Raw genomic sequence first — 20,833 nt, 5'->3', positions numbered from 1 at the left:
GAACCCAGTTCCCTTCTCCCTCATAGCAAAAACGCCTCACTCTTTAGTTGATCTTTTTCAAGCCTCTCTTGTTTTTTCTCAATCTACCCTCTCTAGTTTTTCTCCAACAGCCAAAAGAAAAATCCCCTCTTCCTCTACTAGCTTCTCCTCCAAGCTATATCTATCCCCCTGTCACAACCCAAAAAAATATCTTTCTTTTTATGCAATGCTGGTACTCGCCCCCTACTTTAGTCGTCATCCTCTCTATAACTCCAACTAGCTCTCTGCCATCTCTTCTTCCCATTCCATCCGCCCGCCCAGAACAGCTCACCCACTAGCTGTTCTTCCTTCACCTTCCGTCTTCTTTGGCTGCCCAAGAACGACTCCTTTTTATGATGGCCAAAAAAATAATAATAAAATAAAATAAAATCCGACCCCTCTATCTGAGGGGGGTCTACAATATATATTCTAAATATTCGTGAATTCTTTTATTCCCTTAGCAGAAGAATTTGTATTATTTAATTACACCTTCTTATTTAAAGGAATTGATATAGGGTACAAAGTGATAGGACAAATACACAAAGATAGATCTAGGTCCAACCAAATAAGACTTTAGATATAACGCTTGGGATTACTTATAATTTCTTCCTTTAGAGCAAAATTGGACAACTTGGGAGCATTGGGAGACTATGGAGTGGAATGTATGAGAATGTATGGAAGCAAAATCACAAACATGCGCACACACACATATATTACAAATAAATTAATTATATAATTAACTTCAAGATTAAAAAATTACTTAAATATACTATGTTTTTTTTTACAAAAATAATGAGCCTTTAGTACAAAAAAAATGAGACAAGGTACAACGAAATTAGACCAAGCATAAATAAATGAGACAAGGGTACAAACAAATATGATCATGGTACAAAGAAAATAAGACTAGGATATAAAGAAATTGGACCTTAAAAAATTGATAAAAAAAAAAGACCAATTAATGGATGATTTATTGATATGTGAAAAATATGATAATACTAGCACTGAGAAGATCAAAGAGTCATCATTGACAGATGATCAAGGTTTTATTGATGATTTTTACAATAAAATCCTTATGTGCTATTTTTTTTAGTCATATTATTTTTATTTTTCAAAAATATTTAGTAAGGTTGCGGTTTTTAAAAAAATTGATGGAAAATCTAAGGAAAAGAAAATAGAGAGAAAAAGTAAAAAAAAAAAAGAAAAATTGAAGGAAAATAATAAGAAGTAGATTTCAAATTAATAAATTATTATTATATGATATTTCAAACTCATTTTACTTATTTTAACTTTTCAATGAAAACTAAATAATTTAAAATTTTATAAGTTTCTAGTTAATTTTAATCATATTTAATTTTCTTTACTATTTTCTATACTACAACCATAAAAATATTTTCGCAACATAAAAAATAAATATAATTTTATTATTGAAAATAAATTACCATAAAAATTGTGAAACAAATTTTGTAATGTCACATTTTAAAGTAAGCAATTTCAAATAAATTATTCTATAAAAATTTTATTAAAAAATTCTAAATAAATTAAGTTTTTAATCAAAATATAATAATGTCTACCTTTTTAAATTTTATAACTACTTGAAATTTTTATAAATAAATAAGTGGATATATAGTAAAGGAACTTAAATACTTTAGGAACAAATTGGATAACAAAGACACAAAATCAAGATACAAAAAAATGCAATTAGGTACAAAGAAGTGAGAACTTGAGTAGATTGCTTTTGGAGTACTAATAATTTTGTTCTTGAGAACAAAATTGGACGATTAGGGGACAATATTGAGCAACTTGGGAGCAAATTGTGAAGGTATGAGAGGAAAATCACTAAAATTATAAAAAAAAAATGATTTAATCTATATTATTTAATTACACCTTCTTAATTAAAACAATTGATATAGGGTATAAATGAACCGAAAGTATGAAAAAATGGAAACCTAGTGGTTGGATGCTTGAACATCTTATAACCAAGGACGCTAAGTCCTGTGAAGGACATCAATATTGATAGTTGTTTTGAAGGATGCAATTAAAATAATGAATTCAAAAAACATTTTTAGAAACCAAACAATTAAACTGACCCATTTTTCAAAAGAAAAACCCACACATAAAACTTGTTTATGATTAAACATCTGTTATAAAAAAGGCACAGTCCAAGGAAAATGGTAGTGTAAAGAGAGAGAGGACATTTTTTTCCATTCATGTCAAGGGAAGACAATAGCCTTGTTTTCCATGGATGTGAAGGGAAGACAATACCTTAAAAAGAAAAAAAAGAAAAAGAGAGATTTTTTTGATTGATGTGAAGGGAAGACAATAACTAAAAACGAAGAAAAAGAAAAAGAGATATTTTTTCCATTGATGTGAAGGGAAGACAATCTTTTTCCTTTGGAAGACACAAAGAAAGAGAGAGATATTTTTTCCATTGACGTGAAGGAAAGATAATTTTTTCTATTGATGCGAAGGGAAGACAATAGCCAAAAAAAAAAAAAAGAAAAAAAAAACAGAAAAGAAAGAGAGAGATATTTTTTCCATTGATGTAAATAGCCACACAAAGAAGAGAGAGATATTTTATCTATTGACGTGATGGGAAGACAATTTTTTCTATTGATGCGAAGGGAAGACAATACCCAAAAACATAAAAAAATAAAAAAAAAATAAAAAAATTAAAAGAAAGAAAGAGAGAAGGTATTATTTTTTTTCATTGATGTGAAGCCATTGGTGTGAAAGGAAGACAATAGCCCAAAAATAAATAATATATATATTTATAGAAAAAGGTACAAGCATAATTCTTTTAAAGAGTGGAGTACAACAAGACTTATTCAAAGGGTGGAGTACTTCTAATTTTGGATACAAAGCTTAATTACAAGTACAGTTTTTTTGCTTGCTTAAATTTCTTATAACTGCAGAATTAAACTCGTTTACTGGGCACGACCGGCAGAACAACAGTTTTCAACCGCCGCCACAACCGCCGCCGCCACAACCACCACCGCCCCCACAGCCGCCGCCACCACCACAACCACAGCCACTGCTAGCAGTTACAACAGCAGTAGCGGCTATAACAGCACCCGCTCCTGCTAAAATCACCATTTTACCATCTTTTGAGTCACTGCTTTTAGAGGTTTGGCCCTTTTCCATATCACTATACGTTTTCTGCGCTGACCGGGGAGCTGCAGTACTCCTTTGAATATCGGGGCGTTTCCTTTTGCCGTCACCCTTGCAAAGACAACACAACACTACAATTGCTACGGCTACAGACCCGCAAGCTATGAGAACAACAGCATATGCTTTCATCTTCCTTGGAGTTGCTCTGCTGCAAATATGGAAGATTATATCATTATTATGCCCATGGCTGTTACCTGAAGTTGATTATATATATATATATATATATATATATATATATATATATATGAAGGATCGTTTTACGGGGAAGTTTACATCAGGCTTCTTTACAATTGTGATGAATCATGAAGGAAAACGATACTTGTTGACTTCATGCCTCATGTTGAGCTTATTTTCAATTAATTATGAATATTGGTTACTTGAAGGAGACGGAAAATAGCAAAGTAGAATTCGTCAAACATTTCAATGAAAAACATCGTTATCGCACACAAAATTCCACGCCCATCATTTTCCCTCCCACTTCCCTTCATTCTCATTTCTCTCAAAGTGATCAACTACGTACCTATACAGGTCTTCTTTCGAAACTGAGGTCGCCTCAAACTTACCCTTAATTGTTTTATTGTCATCCATGTATGGTGTGTTTAGTCATACCTTGAATTAAAGTTATTGATTTCATATTCTCTCAGAAAAATTCAATTGACAGAGGATGGTTCCATTATGCTGACTTAATATCTCATGTTAAAGATTTTACGTTGGTAATTCTTTTATGAATTAAAGATTTCAAAAAATATATAAATAATAAAATTTAGCACAATTAATTAATTAAAAATAAAAAAATAAAAAATGAAACCATTCTATGTGAGTAAACCCTCCATCAATACATGCAGTTTGCTGCATGGGGCTGATCAGTTTTGGATTCTCCAATCTTGGAGCTCGGCAAGCAAGCATATGTACGTGAAGGTTTATGATAACATCCACTCCATTCATATTAATTTTATCATTATATAAAATGTCGAGCACCTAAGGAATGATAATATACCATACTATAAATTAAAGAAGAGGGGTATATATTTTCCACCATAATAATACTTTTAGCACACTTCGGTGGTATTTCTTTTATAAAATAGTGGTACCCTATTTTTAAAGAGTTGTGTCGGTGCACAAATTCAGTATGTTTTTATAAAATATGTATACATATTTTATTTCCCCACTTCTATTTAATTATATTTGAATAGTTTTTGTAAATATATATATTGCGTGTATACATAATTGAAATTTGATATTCTAAAATTTTTATTTTAATAAAATAAACAATTCCGTGATCATGTTTTAATAAAATAATAATTTAGAATATATTCTTTTTAATAAAAAGAGGTTTTCTTAATAAAAAAATTTAGAAAAATACTTTTAGGAAAATCCAAAAAATTGTTTTTAAAAAATTCAAAAAAATGATTTTAATAATAACTGTATGGAAATTTATTTGTTTAATAAAAATTGTCAAAAAAATGAGTTGTTTTAAATAAAATTATCCAAAATTAATTTTTAATAAAATCGTCCAAAAAATGTTTTTAAATAAAACTTCCTTTTCTTGATAAGAATGTGATTAAGTAATTTTTATAAACAAAAGTCTTAAATATTTTTTTTTTAAATAAGAATAGGATGAAAATCATTTTTGCAAATTAAAGTTGGAGAAATCATTTTCATAATAAAATTGGATTGAAAATATTTTCGTAAATAAAATTTGTAAAAAGTAAATAAAATCAAATTGAAATATTATTTTATAAATAAATTTGTAAAAATAATTCCCTAAACAATTTATAAAAATTCTCTTTCTAAATGAAATCCAAAACCTTTTAATTAAGAATTCAATTGAAATTAAATAAAAAATAAAAAAATAAATTGGCAATAAAGGATCTTTTTCCAGATAAAATCCAATATATATGTGTGTGTGTGTGTGTGTGTGAAACCAAGGTTTGGTTAATCTTGGTTTTGATGATAACAAAACGAGGTTTTGAACTATTGATTATATTTCAAGTGTGATTAGGCAAGACAATTTCCAAAGTGGTAATCACAAAGACAAATCAAGTCAAGGAGAAATCATGAAGAAAAAGACCACCTCAAAGAGAAGTTTTTTTCAAGACCTAAGCTTCATAAGATCTCTTTGTAAGGTTGTTGGTGCACTAGGATTTTCATGCATTACATTCTTTACTTGTACACCAAAATCATCCAAATGTTATTTTGTTTTAAATATTTTAAATTTGAATAATTTCATGTTTTCAACTAAAACCTTGTGTTAAATGTTTTTCAAACTTGTTTAAAAGGTTTTAAGTTGAAAAAGTTGGTTGTTGAGCCAAAAACGGCTCAATTGGTTGAATTGGATGAGGAATCGGTTGACCCCTACCTCAACCGGTCGAGGTCCGGGTCAACCCCCAACTCAACTGGTTGAGGGTGCAAAAAAATTTCTCTTTCTTCCAGAACGGTTGTTCAACCGGTCAAAGTTGAACCTCAACCAGTCGAGGTTCGGTCAAAGGGTGGTCGAGGTCGAACGGTCACCTACCAAGCATTAAATGCTAACGGCTAGTCAACCGGTTGACCCCCAACTTGATCGGTTGAACCCCTAACGGCTAGTTTGGTTTTTTTCCTCGATAAAAAGGCTCTAAATCTTTATTGTTGAAGAGCTCAACCTTCCCAAACCTTTCTTGAATATATTTGAGTCTTGGAAGAGTGTTTTGAGTGCACCATTGTTCTAAAACTTGCATATCATTAATGCACCTTTCAATCATAGTTTTCTTGTATCATTTGAGCTTAAAGTTTTTGTAAGATCATTTATTTATAAATCTTTGAGAGGAAGTTTCTCAAGTATGGGGTATCACTTGAGAGGCTATTCAAGAGTGAGATATCTCTTGAGGATTGTAAAAGGTGTTTGGAGCAAAAAATCCAAGAAGGTGGATTGGAACCATAATCCAATTGTATTGCTTGAAGGCTTGGTTTGGAAGCCTTGAAATAGTGGAACCTCAAGCTTGGGATTGAAGCTAGAGGAGAGTGGATGTAGGCCGGGTTGCGCCAAACCACTATAAAATCTTGTGTTTGCATTCCCTCTTCCCTACTCTTTTACCTTATATACAATTGTCTTTATATTGTTTTATTATATACTTGCATATATTTGTCTCTTACATTCACATAGTTTAAATTTGTAAAAAAAGAGACCATCACCCTATTCACCCCCCCCTAGGGTGATTACCATAGGTTGGATTAGCTTAATTTTTCTAACAATTGGTATCAAAGTTAGGCCTCTTGTTTAAGACTTAACCATCTAAGAGGTATTGGCTAATCCATCAAGCTCATCTCACGTTGAAAGTTTTTCAACCACCCGACCTCCATTCTTTACGAGAATCGATTATCCCTATTGGAAAACTAAAATGACTTGGTTTTTACAATCTACTAATCCTGATTTATGGGATGTCATTGAAGATGGCCCCCACATTCCTTCAAAATTAGAAAATGGAGTGATGGTTCCAAAACCTAAGCAAGAATGGGATGAACTTGATAGAAAGAAAGTTCAATTAAATGCCAAAGACATTTTTATCTTACATTGTGATATTGATAGAAATGAATTTAATTGTGGTTGGTAATGTAAGTCAGCTAAAGAAATTTGGAGACTATTAGAAATCACTCATGAGGGAACCAACCAAGTTAAAGAGTCTAGAATCAACATCCTTGTGCATGATTATGAATTATTTTCTATAAAGGATTTTGAATCTATTGTAGAAATGTTTTCTACGTTCTTGGTGATGGTGAATGAACTTGAAAATTTGGGAAAGTCCTACACTGAAGTAGAGAAAGTCATGAAGATCTTAAGGTCTCTACCAAAGAAATGGGAAACAAAAGTGATGGCTATTCAAGAAGCAAAGGATCTCACCAAACTCTTACTTGAAGAACTCATTGGGTCACTCATGACTTATGAGATAAATTTGAACAATCATCAAAGAGTTGAAGAAAATAAGAAAAGTATAACTTTTTATGGCTTTAACAAATGATGATGAAGAGGAAGAGAGTGAAAGTGAAAGTGATGAAGACTTCATGGAAGAAGAATGCACAAATGAGGATGCCAACATGTGCTTTATGGCTTTGGAGTAACATCAAGATGAGGTAAACTCCAACTCTAACCATAATGAGTTTCCAGATGTACTTCAAGAATTATATTTTGATCTTGAAAAACTTGGTTTCAAAAATATTTCTCTCAAGAAAAAATATTTCTTGTCTATAAAATGAGCTCAATGAGCTTAAGAAAAAAAAATTGAAAATATTGAGAAGGTAAAAATCTCTTTTGAAAAATAAAAATGAGGAGTTGAAAAAGAAAAATGAATGGCAAGTCAAAAGTGCATTTTTGATAAAAAGGGGTTAGGCTACAAGCCTTTCAAAAATAAAAAATATTTTAAGAATTATTTTGTAAAGGAAGCCTCTAGTTTTTCACCTTCAACTATTTGTAATCTTTGTGGAAGAGGAAGTCACATTAGTGATTTTTGTCCCTTAAGAAAATCTCCTCATGTTCTTTAAAACTCTAAATTATTTTGGATTCCAAAGGGAAGAAAGACTTACCCTCTAGGACCCAAAAAGATATGGGTACCAAAGGTTACTTAATTTATTTTGTAGGGATCCATGCAAGAAGGAGGATATGCTTACCTTGGAAAGAATGCATTGATAATATTGGTAACGGTATCCCTTCTAAAGCTTAATTTGTAATATCATTTTATCATTTTGCCAACACTTGGTATAATTTTTGTTAATAATATAACTTTTTGGTATCACCTGCTTGAATGATCATCTTTGTTAAACCAAGGTTTGGATTAAAAAGAAGATTTTTTAATATACGCCTAGGTAAAATTGAATGATCATATGCTTGTATGCTCTAATAATGTTATTCAATGCATGATTATATATCTTTTTAATGCATATGTTCTCCCATATATTTTTTCCAAATCACGCTTTAAATTGGGAATGCTCGAAGGATAAGCAATCATTTATTTGGAAAATGTTCTTAAATGAAAAAGAGGGAGATTCATTTTCATGAGAAATCATATCATGCTTATTGTTTATTTTTTAAACTTTTGATAACATGTGATTCCCCTTATATACTTTATTGAGACTTTTTGTTAATGACAAAAAGTGGGAGAAGTAATTGTAGGTTGCTAACTTGGAATGAATGTCAATATTATTTTAGCAATCCTAATCATATTGATGCTATGTGCTTTATTGATTATAATTGCATGCATCATATTTAATAATAATGTCTTGTCAATTGCTAAATTGCACTTTATTCTATTTATGTTTGATTATATCTTTTTGAGCATCCTTAATATACTCCTTGAAGTTTCTAAACTTGAATATTTTCTAAATTCAAAGGAGCATATATTGAGGGGGAGCTTTTTAGCAACCTTGGTTTTGTCATCATAAAAAAGGGGGAGATTGTGAAACCAAGGTTTGGTTAATCTCGATTTTGATGATAACAAAACATGGTTTTGAACTATTGATTATATTTCAAGTGTGATTAGGCAAGACGATTTCCAAAGTGGTAATCACAAAGACAAATCAAGCCAAGGAAAAATCATGAAGAAGAAGACCACCTTAAAGAGAAGTGTTTTTCAAGACCTAAGCTTCATAAGATTCTTTGTAAGGTTGTTGGTGCACTAAGATTTTCATGTATTACATTCTTTACTTATGCACCAAAATCATCCAAGCGTTATTTTGTTTTAAATATTTTAAATTTGAATGATTTTATGTTTTCAACTAAAACCTTGTGTTGAATGTTTTACAAACTTGTTTAAAAGGTTTTAAGTTGAAAAAGTTGGTTGTTGAGCCAAAAACGACTCAACCAGATGAGGAACCGGTTGAGGGTGCAAAAAAATTTCTCTTTCTTCCAGAACGGTTGTTCAACTGGTCAATGTTGAACCTCAATCGATCGAGGTCCGGTCAAGGGCCAGTTGAGGTCCAGTCAAGGGGTGGTTGAGGTCGAACGGTCACCTGCCAAGCATTAAATGCTAACGGCTAGTCAACCGATCGACCCTCAGCTCGAGCGGTCGAACCCCCAAAGGCTAGTTTGGTTTTTTTCCTCTATAAAAAGGCTCCAAATATTCATTGTTGAAGAGCTCAACCTTTCCAAACCTTTTTTTGAATATATTTGAGCCTTGGAAGAGTGTTTTGAGTACACCATTGTTCTAAAACTTGCATATCATTAGTGCACCTTTCAATCCTAGTTTTCTTGTATCATTTGAGCTTAAAGTTTTTGCACTAGGATTTTGTGAGATCATTTATTCATAAATCTTTGAGAGGAGGTTTCTCAAGTGTGGGGTATCACTTGAGAGGATGTTCAAGAGTGGGATATCTCTTAAGGATTGTAAAGGGTGCTTGGAGCAAAAAATCCAAGAGGGTGGATTGGAACCATACTCCAATTGTATTGCTTGAAGGCTTGGTTTGGAAGCCTTGAAATAGTGGAACCACAAGTTTGGGATTGAAGTTAGAGGAGAGTGGATGTAGACCGGGTTGCACTGAACCACTAGAAAATCTTGTGTTTGCATTCCCTCTTCCCTGTTCTTTTACTTTATATACAAGTATCTTTATATTGTTTTATTATATACTTGCATATATTTGTCTCTTACATTCACATAGTTTAAATTTGCAAAAGAAGATCATCACCCTATTCACCCCCCCTCTAGGGTGATTACCATAGGTTGGATTAACCTAATTTTCTAACAATATATATTTAATAAAATTGAGTTGAAATTCCTTTTTATAAACTTATAAATATCTTTCTTTAGGTTTGTAGATTTTTTTTTTTAAATAAAAAGATTAAATTAAAATTTTTGTAAATAAAATTGTAAAAATTCATTCCTAACAAAGGTAAATAAAAATCATTTTCCTATAAATAAAATCAAATTATTATTTTTAATAAATTTGATTTTAATAATCCTTTTAATAAAAATGAGTTTAAATAACTTTCTTGGATATAAAAATTGAATACAAATAAAATCAAATGAAATCATTTGTTGAAAATAAATCGAAACCTTTTATTTGTAAATAAATAAATTGAAATATTAATTTGAATTTGCTTTTAACGTAAATAACATCTTTTGAAATTTCTTGAAAATATTGTAATATTTTAAAGTAATCAAATCATGTTTACTCAATTTAATAAATTAATTTGTGCAATCCCTTTACCATCGTTGTACATTATTATGACTTATTTTCGGCTTATCTTATTATACATTTATTTGTATTATTCTTTTTTGATATCCATAATTAATTAATTAATTAATTGTCATAGCTCTCTTCATTTGTTTAGTAGAGACTGTAGATATACGGACTTAGAGAGGATGCTACAACTTATCATCATACATTTTTAATAGGTAAACTGATCCTCAAATTCAAACTTGGTTTCCGCAAATACGTCTTTTACTAAAAAAAAAAATGAGTTATTACATTAGAGTTTTATTTCTTATTTTGTTTTTTTTTTTGAAAATAAATTAAAATAAGTGGCAACTTTAACTTTTTCAAAAAATCAAATTTTCACAAATAAAAACTAGTCTTGGTATCGAGTGAGGATGTACATAAAAAATGTGGTTCGGACAATTCAATTAATTGATTGATCATTAAGGTCTAAGAAATTTGAATTTTGAGTTTGAAGCCTAGTCAATCCCCCTCCCTATTAGGTACCAGTGTGAAATAAGAACAAAGAACCAATAGCATTTTTAGAATATAACAAAAAGTTAATCCAACAGAAATAATAACTTCATTTACTTTTACTTATATTGTTAGACGAACACTAACTAGATGACAAACAAATCATATATATAGTTTAATGGAGCCGATTAAGTTCAACTAACGGTTTAATTTATCCACTATTTAAACAAAACAAATCAATGGATAAATATTATATTGTGGCTAAACATTTATAAAGTTTATTTTTATTTTAGAATGCAAATGATATAGAGTAATAATCACTATGTTTTGAAAACAAAATTTATATAAAGGTTTTAATGTATACTTCAATAAATAAATAAATAAATAATTGAACAAATTGAAAAAAGTCGTAATACTAAATTTGTGAGTCATGATAGTAAGAAAAAAAAAAACTTATTATCTATTTAGATATACTTTCTATTTCTAAAATTAGAAAATAATAATAAATTTTGTACGCTATACAAAAACTTTTAGAGGTTTTATGTTGACAAAGTAATGATCTTAAAAAATATTTTAAAAAAAATTGAGATATAAAAATAATTTTACTATTTCAATTTTTAAAATTCTTTAAAATAATTTTTAAAGATATAAAGTAAATTTATATTTTTCATAAGAGATGTTCTACTTTTTATATAAAATATTTTTATTAAAAAAAATAGTATATGTATCCAAATGCACACTAAGGTATAGTAATTAGTAAAAGAAAAAAATAGTAAAAACATCATAACAGTAAAAATAAAAATTAAACTTAAAGAAGTCCCATTGATAGTTGTTTTGAAGGATGTAATTAAAATAATGAATTAAAAAAAACATTTTTAGAAACCAAACAATTAAACTAAGCCATTTTTCAAAAGAAAAATAAAAATATCCACACATAAAACTTGTTCATGATTGAACATCTAGTATTAAAAAAAAATAAAATAAAATAAAATAAAATAAAATAAAAGAAAGAAAAGTGCAAGGAAAATGGTAAATGTAAAGAGAGCCTTTTGCACCCTGTTACTCATATATATATATATATATATAGATATAAAGAGAGAGAGAGAGGGGTAGAAGGTATTTTTTTTTCCATTAAAGTATTACATATTAAAAAAACTATTAAAAAGTATATAAAAAATAAATATAATGAGAGAGAGGTAGAAGAAGATATTTTTTTCATTAATGTATTATATATTAAAAAACTATTAAAAAGGATATACAAAATAAATATTATCATTCTGAGCATTGATAGGCTTATAAAGTTGCAACTAATAAGACTTGTGAAGGACTTAGAGAGAGAAATGGATTTGGTGAGAATGACGACACTATTAAATTTGTTATTATATACAACTATTACAAGAGGAATTAGTTAAAGAATAGAATCAATTAATTACATCACTAATACACCCCCACAAGCTAAACGAGGGTACTAAGTGAAAGCTTGTTACACACAAAAAGAAAACAAGAAACGGACAAAGGTTTAGTAAAGACATTAGTTTTTTACTCTTCAGAGGGAGTATAATGAACACCCACTTCCTTACTAATCACTTTCTCATGCATGAAATGAATATGAATCTCGATATGTTTAGTTTTAGTATGAAAATAGGGTTAAAAACCAATGCATTAGCACCAACATTAATCACACAACACTGAGGATTTTTCAAGAGAAAGACCAACTGATGAAACAGAGACTAAATCCAAATTAATTCTATAGTGGCAGAAGCTAAAACACAATACTCTAACTCAGTACTACTTCTTGCAACAACTCATTGTTTCTTAGAGCTCTAGTTGATTAAATTACACCAAGAAAAATACAATAACCACTAGTAAAGCGTCTATCATCAAGACTGCTAGCCCAATCTGCATCAGTAAATCCTTTAAGGAGCATTTTGGAAGTAGGATGAAATTGAAGTTCAACAATACTCGTTCCTTGAAGATATATAAGAATCCTTTTGCAAGTAGATCAATGAATATTTGTTGAAGCATGAAAGAACTGAGTGAGTTTATTAATTGCAAATGATATGTCAAGTTTGGTCGTGGTGAGATATTGTAGAGCCCCAATTGTACTTCGAATAAAGAGAGGCAAAATCAAAAGACTTGTTGTCATTTAATGCAAGTTTTGATTTAGATAGATGGGAGTAGAACAAGACTTGGAAGAGTTCATTTTTGTTTTGATTAACAAATCACGAATGTACTTAGTTTGGGTAACTAAGCCTGTAGAATTTCTGCGTGTCTCAAAGCCAAGAAATTAAATAATTCAATTCTCGTAGTGTCTCAAATGTAAACTAATTACCAAGATTAGTTATTACTTAGGAGATCATTGTAGAGTCATCATCTATGAACAAAATGTCATCCATATAAATAAGGACTACAAGTAATTTTCTATTTTTCTTGTAAAAGAATAGTGAGGTATCTAAGTTAGAAACTAGAAAAAACCCATTGAACTAAGAAACTCTTTAAGTTTCTCAAACCAGGTCTTGGGAGCTTGCTTAAGGCCACTGATTAGAGCCACAAATTGTGCTCTAATGGCACATTTAGGAATAGATTATGCAAATGTAAAGGCTCAATTCACCCAACTTAACTTGAATTATTGCTAAGACCCTAGTCATGGATCTAACATATATCTTGAGCAAAATCTTAGGTTTAAAGGATAAAAAGTACTCAAGTTGGAGAAGTCATTTTCAGTCATGGTAGAAAAAAGACTAGACATGCTTAGAATGAGCCCCAAAAGTGTGAAACATGATGAAAATTTTGACAAATGAAAGTGGAGTAATTCATAGCATGAAAAAAAGAAATGAAGGTTGTGGAAAGAGTTGGAGAGCAAGCAAACATGAGAAAGAAGGTTGAAGGATATGGATTAAAGTTCATATACTCCAATTGGAACTCAAATTCTAGCAACAATATATACTATGACTTTGAGATGATATTTTGAGTACTTCCTGAGGTTATTTTTGGACATGCTATATATCATTCCGAAGCTTGAGAAGTCAAGAATCCAACACTTTAAACGGTGTGCAGATTAAAGCTAAAACAAGGAAGATATGGATGATTGAAGAAAATTGTGTAAAGAGAAATCAAAGGAGTGTTAGTTTCACATGAACATGCAAAATTTTTGCATGATCGTATGAAATAGATCAAAGAGATTGTTTTTGTAGCAAATTGGAAATCAATTTTGCATGAACATGTGAATTTTCACATGACCATGCCAAATGAGCCAAAATGATGCTAGAATGTTGTCAATCCATTTATATTTCACATGACCATGAGAAAGGGATCATCTTCGTGCGAAATCAACATCTTTTTATTAAAAGCTCTTGTGACTCGAATTTTTACAACTTTTATTGAGAGCCCTTGATTTGGAAAGAAGATTTTACATACTCCTAAGGATCTTACCATGTGTCAACTTAACTTTTAGCCTATAAATGGGGCATTAGAGTTCTTTTTTTAGGTGTTCGAGGAATTATTAGATGTTCTTGGATTTTCTTAGGGAAAGAAGACGACATTGAATATTCTTGGTTTGTTTTCTTTATTTTAATCAATTGTTTATAATTTCTTTTATTCAAGAATGGTTCTTTATTTTTCTTTTATGGATTGTGTGAATGAAATCGCTACCATGAGAGGCTAAAAAGCCATCTTGGGGTGTGAAACATGAGAATCTAAGGTTAGAGCAAAGGGAAAACAATGGGTAAAATCGAACTAAAAATGGAATGAATGAAGGGTTGAGGCATAATAGATGAAAATAGAAATATCCTCTAATGTTACTTTGAATTAGGGGATGGTACAATAACTCATTCCTTGATACTAGGGATTTTTGGTAATTCTTGATCCTTAGTTATATGAGGTTTTGCTATTGTTATCTACCCTAAGACAAATCTACACAGAGTGGTAAATACCTAACTCCTAAACTTAAACCCAATTTTCATACCCATTAATCTATTTGGTATTTAATTAATGGAATAAAATATTAAAAGTTAAGATACAGATGCAATCCTAAGTTGCGGAACTCAGGTTGATCTTGTTTGACCCCACATTCTGAATACCCTAAGACTAATTAAATTGATACCCTTGTTTTGTCTGAGGCCCTATACCCAAATTTGGATTGTGGAACCCCCAATCTTGAATCATTTGAATTAGAAATCAATTATTCTTTTGCGATTTATTTAAGGTTCATTTTACTATATTCAATTTTGTTTAAATCCAATTTTTATTTTTTCCAATTCAAGACTTTAGAAAAAAAAAAAAAAAAAGCAATATTTTAGACCTAGTTTGACAATTTCCATAAACCAATCCTTGAGGACAATACCCGGAGTACTACAAAAGTCGTAGTGACTTTTTCTCTAGTTTTCTTGGCTAGAGTTGCTATGTACTTTAGGCTTGAGATTTTGGACAATCGAGAATCGTGGCCAGCCACACAAAGCCTTGACAAGCTTGCACACATGAGTAGGCTTTCCTTGATCAACAAAATCTTCTAGTTGTGCCATATAAACTATTTCTTGCAAGTCTCCATTCAGAAATGTGTCATTAACATCAATTTGTTGTATAATCCACGTACTGATGAGTGATAGCCAAAGTACACACAATTATAATGGTAGAAGGCTTGATGATAGGATTAGAAGTTTCAAAGTAATCAACACCAAGAGTTTGTTGAAACCCTTTTGTTACAAGTCTGGATTTAAAATGATCTACAGTGCTATATACTTTAAATTTGGTTCTAAACACCTATTTATTGCTCACAATATGCATATCCTTATAATAAGGAACTAGTGTCTAGGTGTTGTTTTGAATTAAAGCATTGAACTCACTATCCATAGCAGACTTCCAATGAGGATTAGATAAAGCTTGTGCTATAGTAGTAGGTTCTATAATAGAGTCACATGTTGGAATTATTGCAACATACGGTTTAGGTTTAGAAATTCCATTTTTGAATTTTGTAACCATGGGATGTGTGCTGGTTAAGGGGTTGAAAGGATGAACTGAGTGAGGAGGTTGAGCTGGTGAGCAAACAAGGACATTACAGGTTGGAGGAGATGGATGAGAAGCAAGAACTAATGATTCCGAAGGAGTAAGTGACATGATACGCAAAACATCAGAGGCTAGAGAAGAAAATGAAGAAAAAAAAACTGAGAGTATAGTGCATGACTGTTGTCTTCAAGGTGAAAGGAAGGTGGACTAGGACCATCTAATAGAAGTACAAGAAGAACAAGTTAATTGACAAGACAAGTAGTAGAAAAAGATTTAGAGGAAAACAACTTAGAATATGGAAACTTTTATTCATTAAAGTTGACTATGTGAACAATGTATAAGTGACCATAGGTACCGAGGCACCTATAACCCTTGTAATAGGGACTATAACCAAGAAAAAGGCATTTAGTTTATCTATACTAAAACTTATGATTGTTATAAGGACCTAATTAAGGAAAGCATGCACATCCAAACACCTTGAGGAAGCTATAATCAGGAACATGACCAAACAGTTTCTAAAATGGAGAAATATTACCAAGTAATGGAGTTGGTAACCTATTAATGGTGAATGTTGAAGACACAAAAGCATTCCACCAGAATTTGAATGACAAAGAAGTATTAGCAAGTAAAGAGAAACCCATTTCAACAATGTGCAAATGTTTCCTTTCAACTTTACCATTTTATTAATGATTGTGAGGACAATAATGTCTAAATTGATTGCTTGAACGAGATAGAAGAGGTAGAAAAGATCTGTACTCACCTCCCCAATCAGTTTGAAGACACTTTATTTGTTGATTAATATGTCTCTCTATAAAGATATTAAACTGAACAAAGACACTATGAGCTTCAAATTTTGCCTTTAAGGGATATATATATCCACGTATATCAAGTAAAGTCATCAACAAAGTGAATGTAATCCTAATAACCATCTACTAACAATGTGTGGGAAAAACCCTAAATATTTAAGTAAACAACTTGGAATGGATGTGTAGTATTTGATTTAGAGGAAGAAAAATGCATTTGATGTAATTTTCCAAGTTTACAAGTAGAACAAAACTTAATTTTATTAAGCTAAACTAGAATTTTTACAAATTTTAAGACACAAGATAGTATAGAGTTACAAGGATGTCCTAACTTTTGATGTCAAACATTTACATCAGTCACAACTACTATATTACATGCTATAGAATCAAATGAACATTTATTGAGTTCACAGACACAATAAGATAGCTAAACATGAACAAATACTTTTTATACAAAAGACTTGGATTGTGAAGACTTGATTGTAGGAGATCAAGTTGATAGAGAACATTCCTAAGAGCTCCTTCCACCAGAATTTTCTTGAAGCTTTGCCATTGATTAGACAATAGTCATTATAGAATTTAATTAAAGCATTATTATCTTTTGTAAATTGAGAAATATTGAGGAGATTTTTGGTTATGTATGAAACATGTGGGATGTTATTAAGGAGAAAAGGTTTATAAAAAGGAATTTTCAACATGAGAAATAGCAAGTTTAGAACCATTGCCAACCATAAGCTTCTCGTTGTCTGATTGGAGCCAAAATATGTGCTCTAATGGCACATGTTGATATAATTTGTGCATCAAAGGACACTCAAATCACCCAACTTGACCTCGATTGGTGCAAAGGCCTTAGCCATGAGTTTAACTTGTATTTTGGAGATATATCTTAGATTCAAGGGAGGAAAATGGTGCAAGTTGAATCATTTTAGATTTTAAAAGATCAAGAAAGGGTTAAATGAGGAAATAAGCGAGTCAAGACTCATGGACCATGAGAAAAGGTAAGATGAGGATATCATGAGTTTGGAATATGAGAAATGACCATTATGGAGTAAGAAAGAAGGCAAGTGAACATGGATTATGAGGCATGAAGCAAATTCATCAAGTTGCATGGAAGTTTTGAACTAAAAATCTAGTGGCAACATGTACTCTAACTTTGAGGAAAAATTTAGAGTACTTCTTGAAGTCCATCTTAGGCATGCTAGATATCATTTCAATGGGAAGTCAAGAGTCCAACGCTTTAAACGGTGTGCAAATCAGAGTTGAAATGAAGAAGTTATGGCCATTTGAAGACAACTATGCAAAGCTAAATGACCATTTCAAAATGATTTCGAAATTCAACTTATGAATTCGAAATGACCGAATTTTGAATTCACCTACTGCCACTTTGATGTTTTGCTTCCTCTACCTTAGAAATTGCATCTAGGGCACTCCATTCGCCCTAAGTGGGCCCCACATGACTAGAAATCACTATTTTATTATTTTTTTAGTCATTTTGAAGTAATTATTTTGTAATAAGTGACCAATGAAAGTGTGCCACATGTTAGGTAATTGATGATATTATATAAACTCTCTTAATTATAGGGTTAAGGCATCTTGGATCATCTATTAGGAGTTTGACAATTTTGTGGGGAAGAAAACAAGAACTTTGGTTTGTTTTCTTTTCTTCTTTATTAAATGTATTGTTTTTAGTTTCTTTTGATTCAAATTATGGATTTTTACCCTATTATGGATTGTGAATGTGACATCATCTCCATGAGAGGCTAAAAAGCCAAATTGGGGCTTGAAGCATGAAAACCTAAGGTTATAGAAGTAATGGGTAAATTATCATAACAATGAGATTAATTATTTGTTGGGTTAGAATTTATCAATTTATCAATTTATCCTATCCTTGTGAATTAGTTTAGGGAATGATATAGTAGGTTATTACCTGATACTAGTGATTCTTGGTAACTCTTGATCATTAGTTATCCCGGTCTTCCTTATCATTATTTGCCTCAAAATAAAGCTATAAGGAGTAGGAAGGGTTAAAAAGTCAAACCTTAAACCAATAATCAATCTCATTCATTTGATAGTTTTAGGAATCTATTTTAAAAAGGAAAAATTAGGTTTTAGATGTAGTTTTGAGTTATAGAACTCAAGTTGATCGTGAACGGCCAAGGACCCTAAGACCTCAAAGTCACTTAACTTAAGAAAACCTCGTTCTCTCTATTTCTATACCTTAAGTTAGATTATGGAAAGCCCCAGACTTGAATAAATTAAATGAAAAATCAATATTTATTTTGTTATTAATTTAGTTTCTTTTACTTAGTTTCACTTCATAAAAGTTACTTCACATATTGTTTTTCACTTTAGGAATCAAACAAAAGCAATTCATTTATCCTAGTATTGACAATTTCCATAAGTCAGTCCTTAAGAACGATACTCAAAGTACTACAAAATTTATAATGACTCTTTCTTTGATTTTTCTTAACTAGAGTTGCTATGTAAAAGGCTTAGTATTTTGGACAATAGAGAAGATCAGTCATTGCCCGTGTAATTTGCCTTGATATTTAGATTGTTCATATCAACAATGATGTGGTTTGTCGCACCACTATTGACATACCACTCGTGATCTATAGAGTTAGAGGTGGAAAGGACATTTGCCTAGCTTGAGGAGATGGCATAATTGGTCGAACCAACACCCGCAAAGCTAATATCAAACCTTCTATAACATTTATTAGCTACATGACTAATCTTTCTATAGAGTTGGAAAATTGGTTTGTTGCCACGACCAAAACCACCATGGCTAGGGCCAATACGATCTCTACCACCAGGACTACAAAACTGAGAGTTACCACCATGATTGGCATTGCTAGATTCACCAGGAAAGGATTTACAATAATCAACATTAATAGAAGGAGAAATTTGCATATCAGTAGACAAAGAGGCCAATTGATGCTAAATCCTTATTTCGTGAGTTTGTAAAGCAAATTGAACCTCTTGAAGAGTGAGAGCATCATTTCTTAAAGTAAGATTAACAACAATGGACTCATATTTCTGACCAAATCTAGCAAGAATATAAAGAATTAGATATTCATCAGTGATAACCTAACCAACGGAGTTAAGATTGTCTGTCAAACCTTGCATCTTGAGAATATACTCCTCCACACTGAGAGCTCCTTTCTTTGGTGTCTATAACATCATACGAAGCTACATCAGTCTGGCCTTCAACTGAGACCGAAAAAGTAGTTCAAGTGTGGACCAAACTTCAGGAACAATCCCCAATCTCCAAGTGTATATGAATAATCAATAAATAGTCCTGAGACTAATGACAGCTATGGAACTATTAAAATTCTGGAATTGTACAGATTGAACATGGTGATGCGAATTTTTGTTTTTGTTTTTTTTTTTCCACTGATGTGAAGGGAAGACAATAGCCAAAAAAAGAAAAAGAAAAAGAAAACAAAAAAGAAAGAAAGAAAAAGGTACAAGCATAATTCTTTCAAAGAGTGGAGTCAACAAAACTTATTCATAGGGTGGAGTATTAATTTTGGATATAAAGTTTAATTAGAAGTACAGTTTATTTACTTAAAATTCTCATAACTGCAGAATTAAAGTCGTTTACTGGGCAAGAGGCCGGCAGAACAACAGTTTTCAACAGCCGCCGCCACAACCACCACCGCCCCCACAGCCGCCGCCACCACCACAACCACCGCCCCCGCCACCTCCACCGCCACTGTTCCAACCACCACTGCTTGCAGTTACAATAGAAGTAGTGGCTATAGCAGCGCCCGCTCCTGCTAAAATCACCATTTTACCGTCTTTTGAGCCACTGCTTTTGGAGGTTTGGCCCTTTTCCATATCACTATACGTTTGCTGCGCTGACTGGGGAGCTGCAGTACTCCTTTGAACAGCAGGGAGTTTCCTTTTGCTTCCACCCTTGCAAAGACAGCACAACACTACAATTGCTACGGCTACTGAACCGCAAGCTATGAGAACAATAGCATATGCTTTCATCTTCCTTGGAGTTGCTCTGCTGCAAATATGGAAGATTATAGAATTATTGTACCCAGGGCTATTACCTGAAGTTGATTATATATATATGATGGATTGTTTTACAGGGAAGTTTACAGCAGGCTTCTTTACAATTGTGATGAAGAATGAAGGAAAATGATGCTTGTTTACCTCATGCTTCACGCTGAGCTTCTTTTCGCCAACTAATTATTAAT

The 20,833-nt window shown here is 31.4% G+C and overlaps 1 protein-coding gene across 1 annotated transcript; it reads right to left on the bottom strand.

Moving 5' to 3' along the window:
* Positions 1-2,973: 2,973 nt before the first annotated feature.
* On the bottom strand, positions 2,974-20,833 carry LOC117933399 (loricrin-like). Its single transcript, XM_034854762.1, has 4 exons — positions 20,790-20,833; positions 20,264-20,640; positions 19,745-19,835; positions 2,974-3,334 (listed from the first exon to the last, which is right to left on the bottom strand). Exons 1-4 carry the CDS (start codon positions 20,792-20,794, stop codon positions 2,974-2,976), a joined length of 834 nt encoding a protein of 277 aa, XP_034710653.1. The 5' UTR covers positions 20,795-20,833.

This window comes from Vitis riparia, chromosome 16, assembly GCF_004353265.1.
Source record: "Vitis riparia cultivar Riparia Gloire de Montpellier isolate 1030 chromosome 16, EGFV_Vit.rip_1.0, whole genome shotgun sequence".
Classification (NCBI taxonomy): domain Eukaryota; kingdom Viridiplantae; phylum Streptophyta; class Magnoliopsida; order Vitales; family Vitaceae; genus Vitis; species Vitis riparia.
Note: the sequence above shows the minus strand (reverse complement) of the source record. Positions and strands in the feature narration are given on the sequence as shown.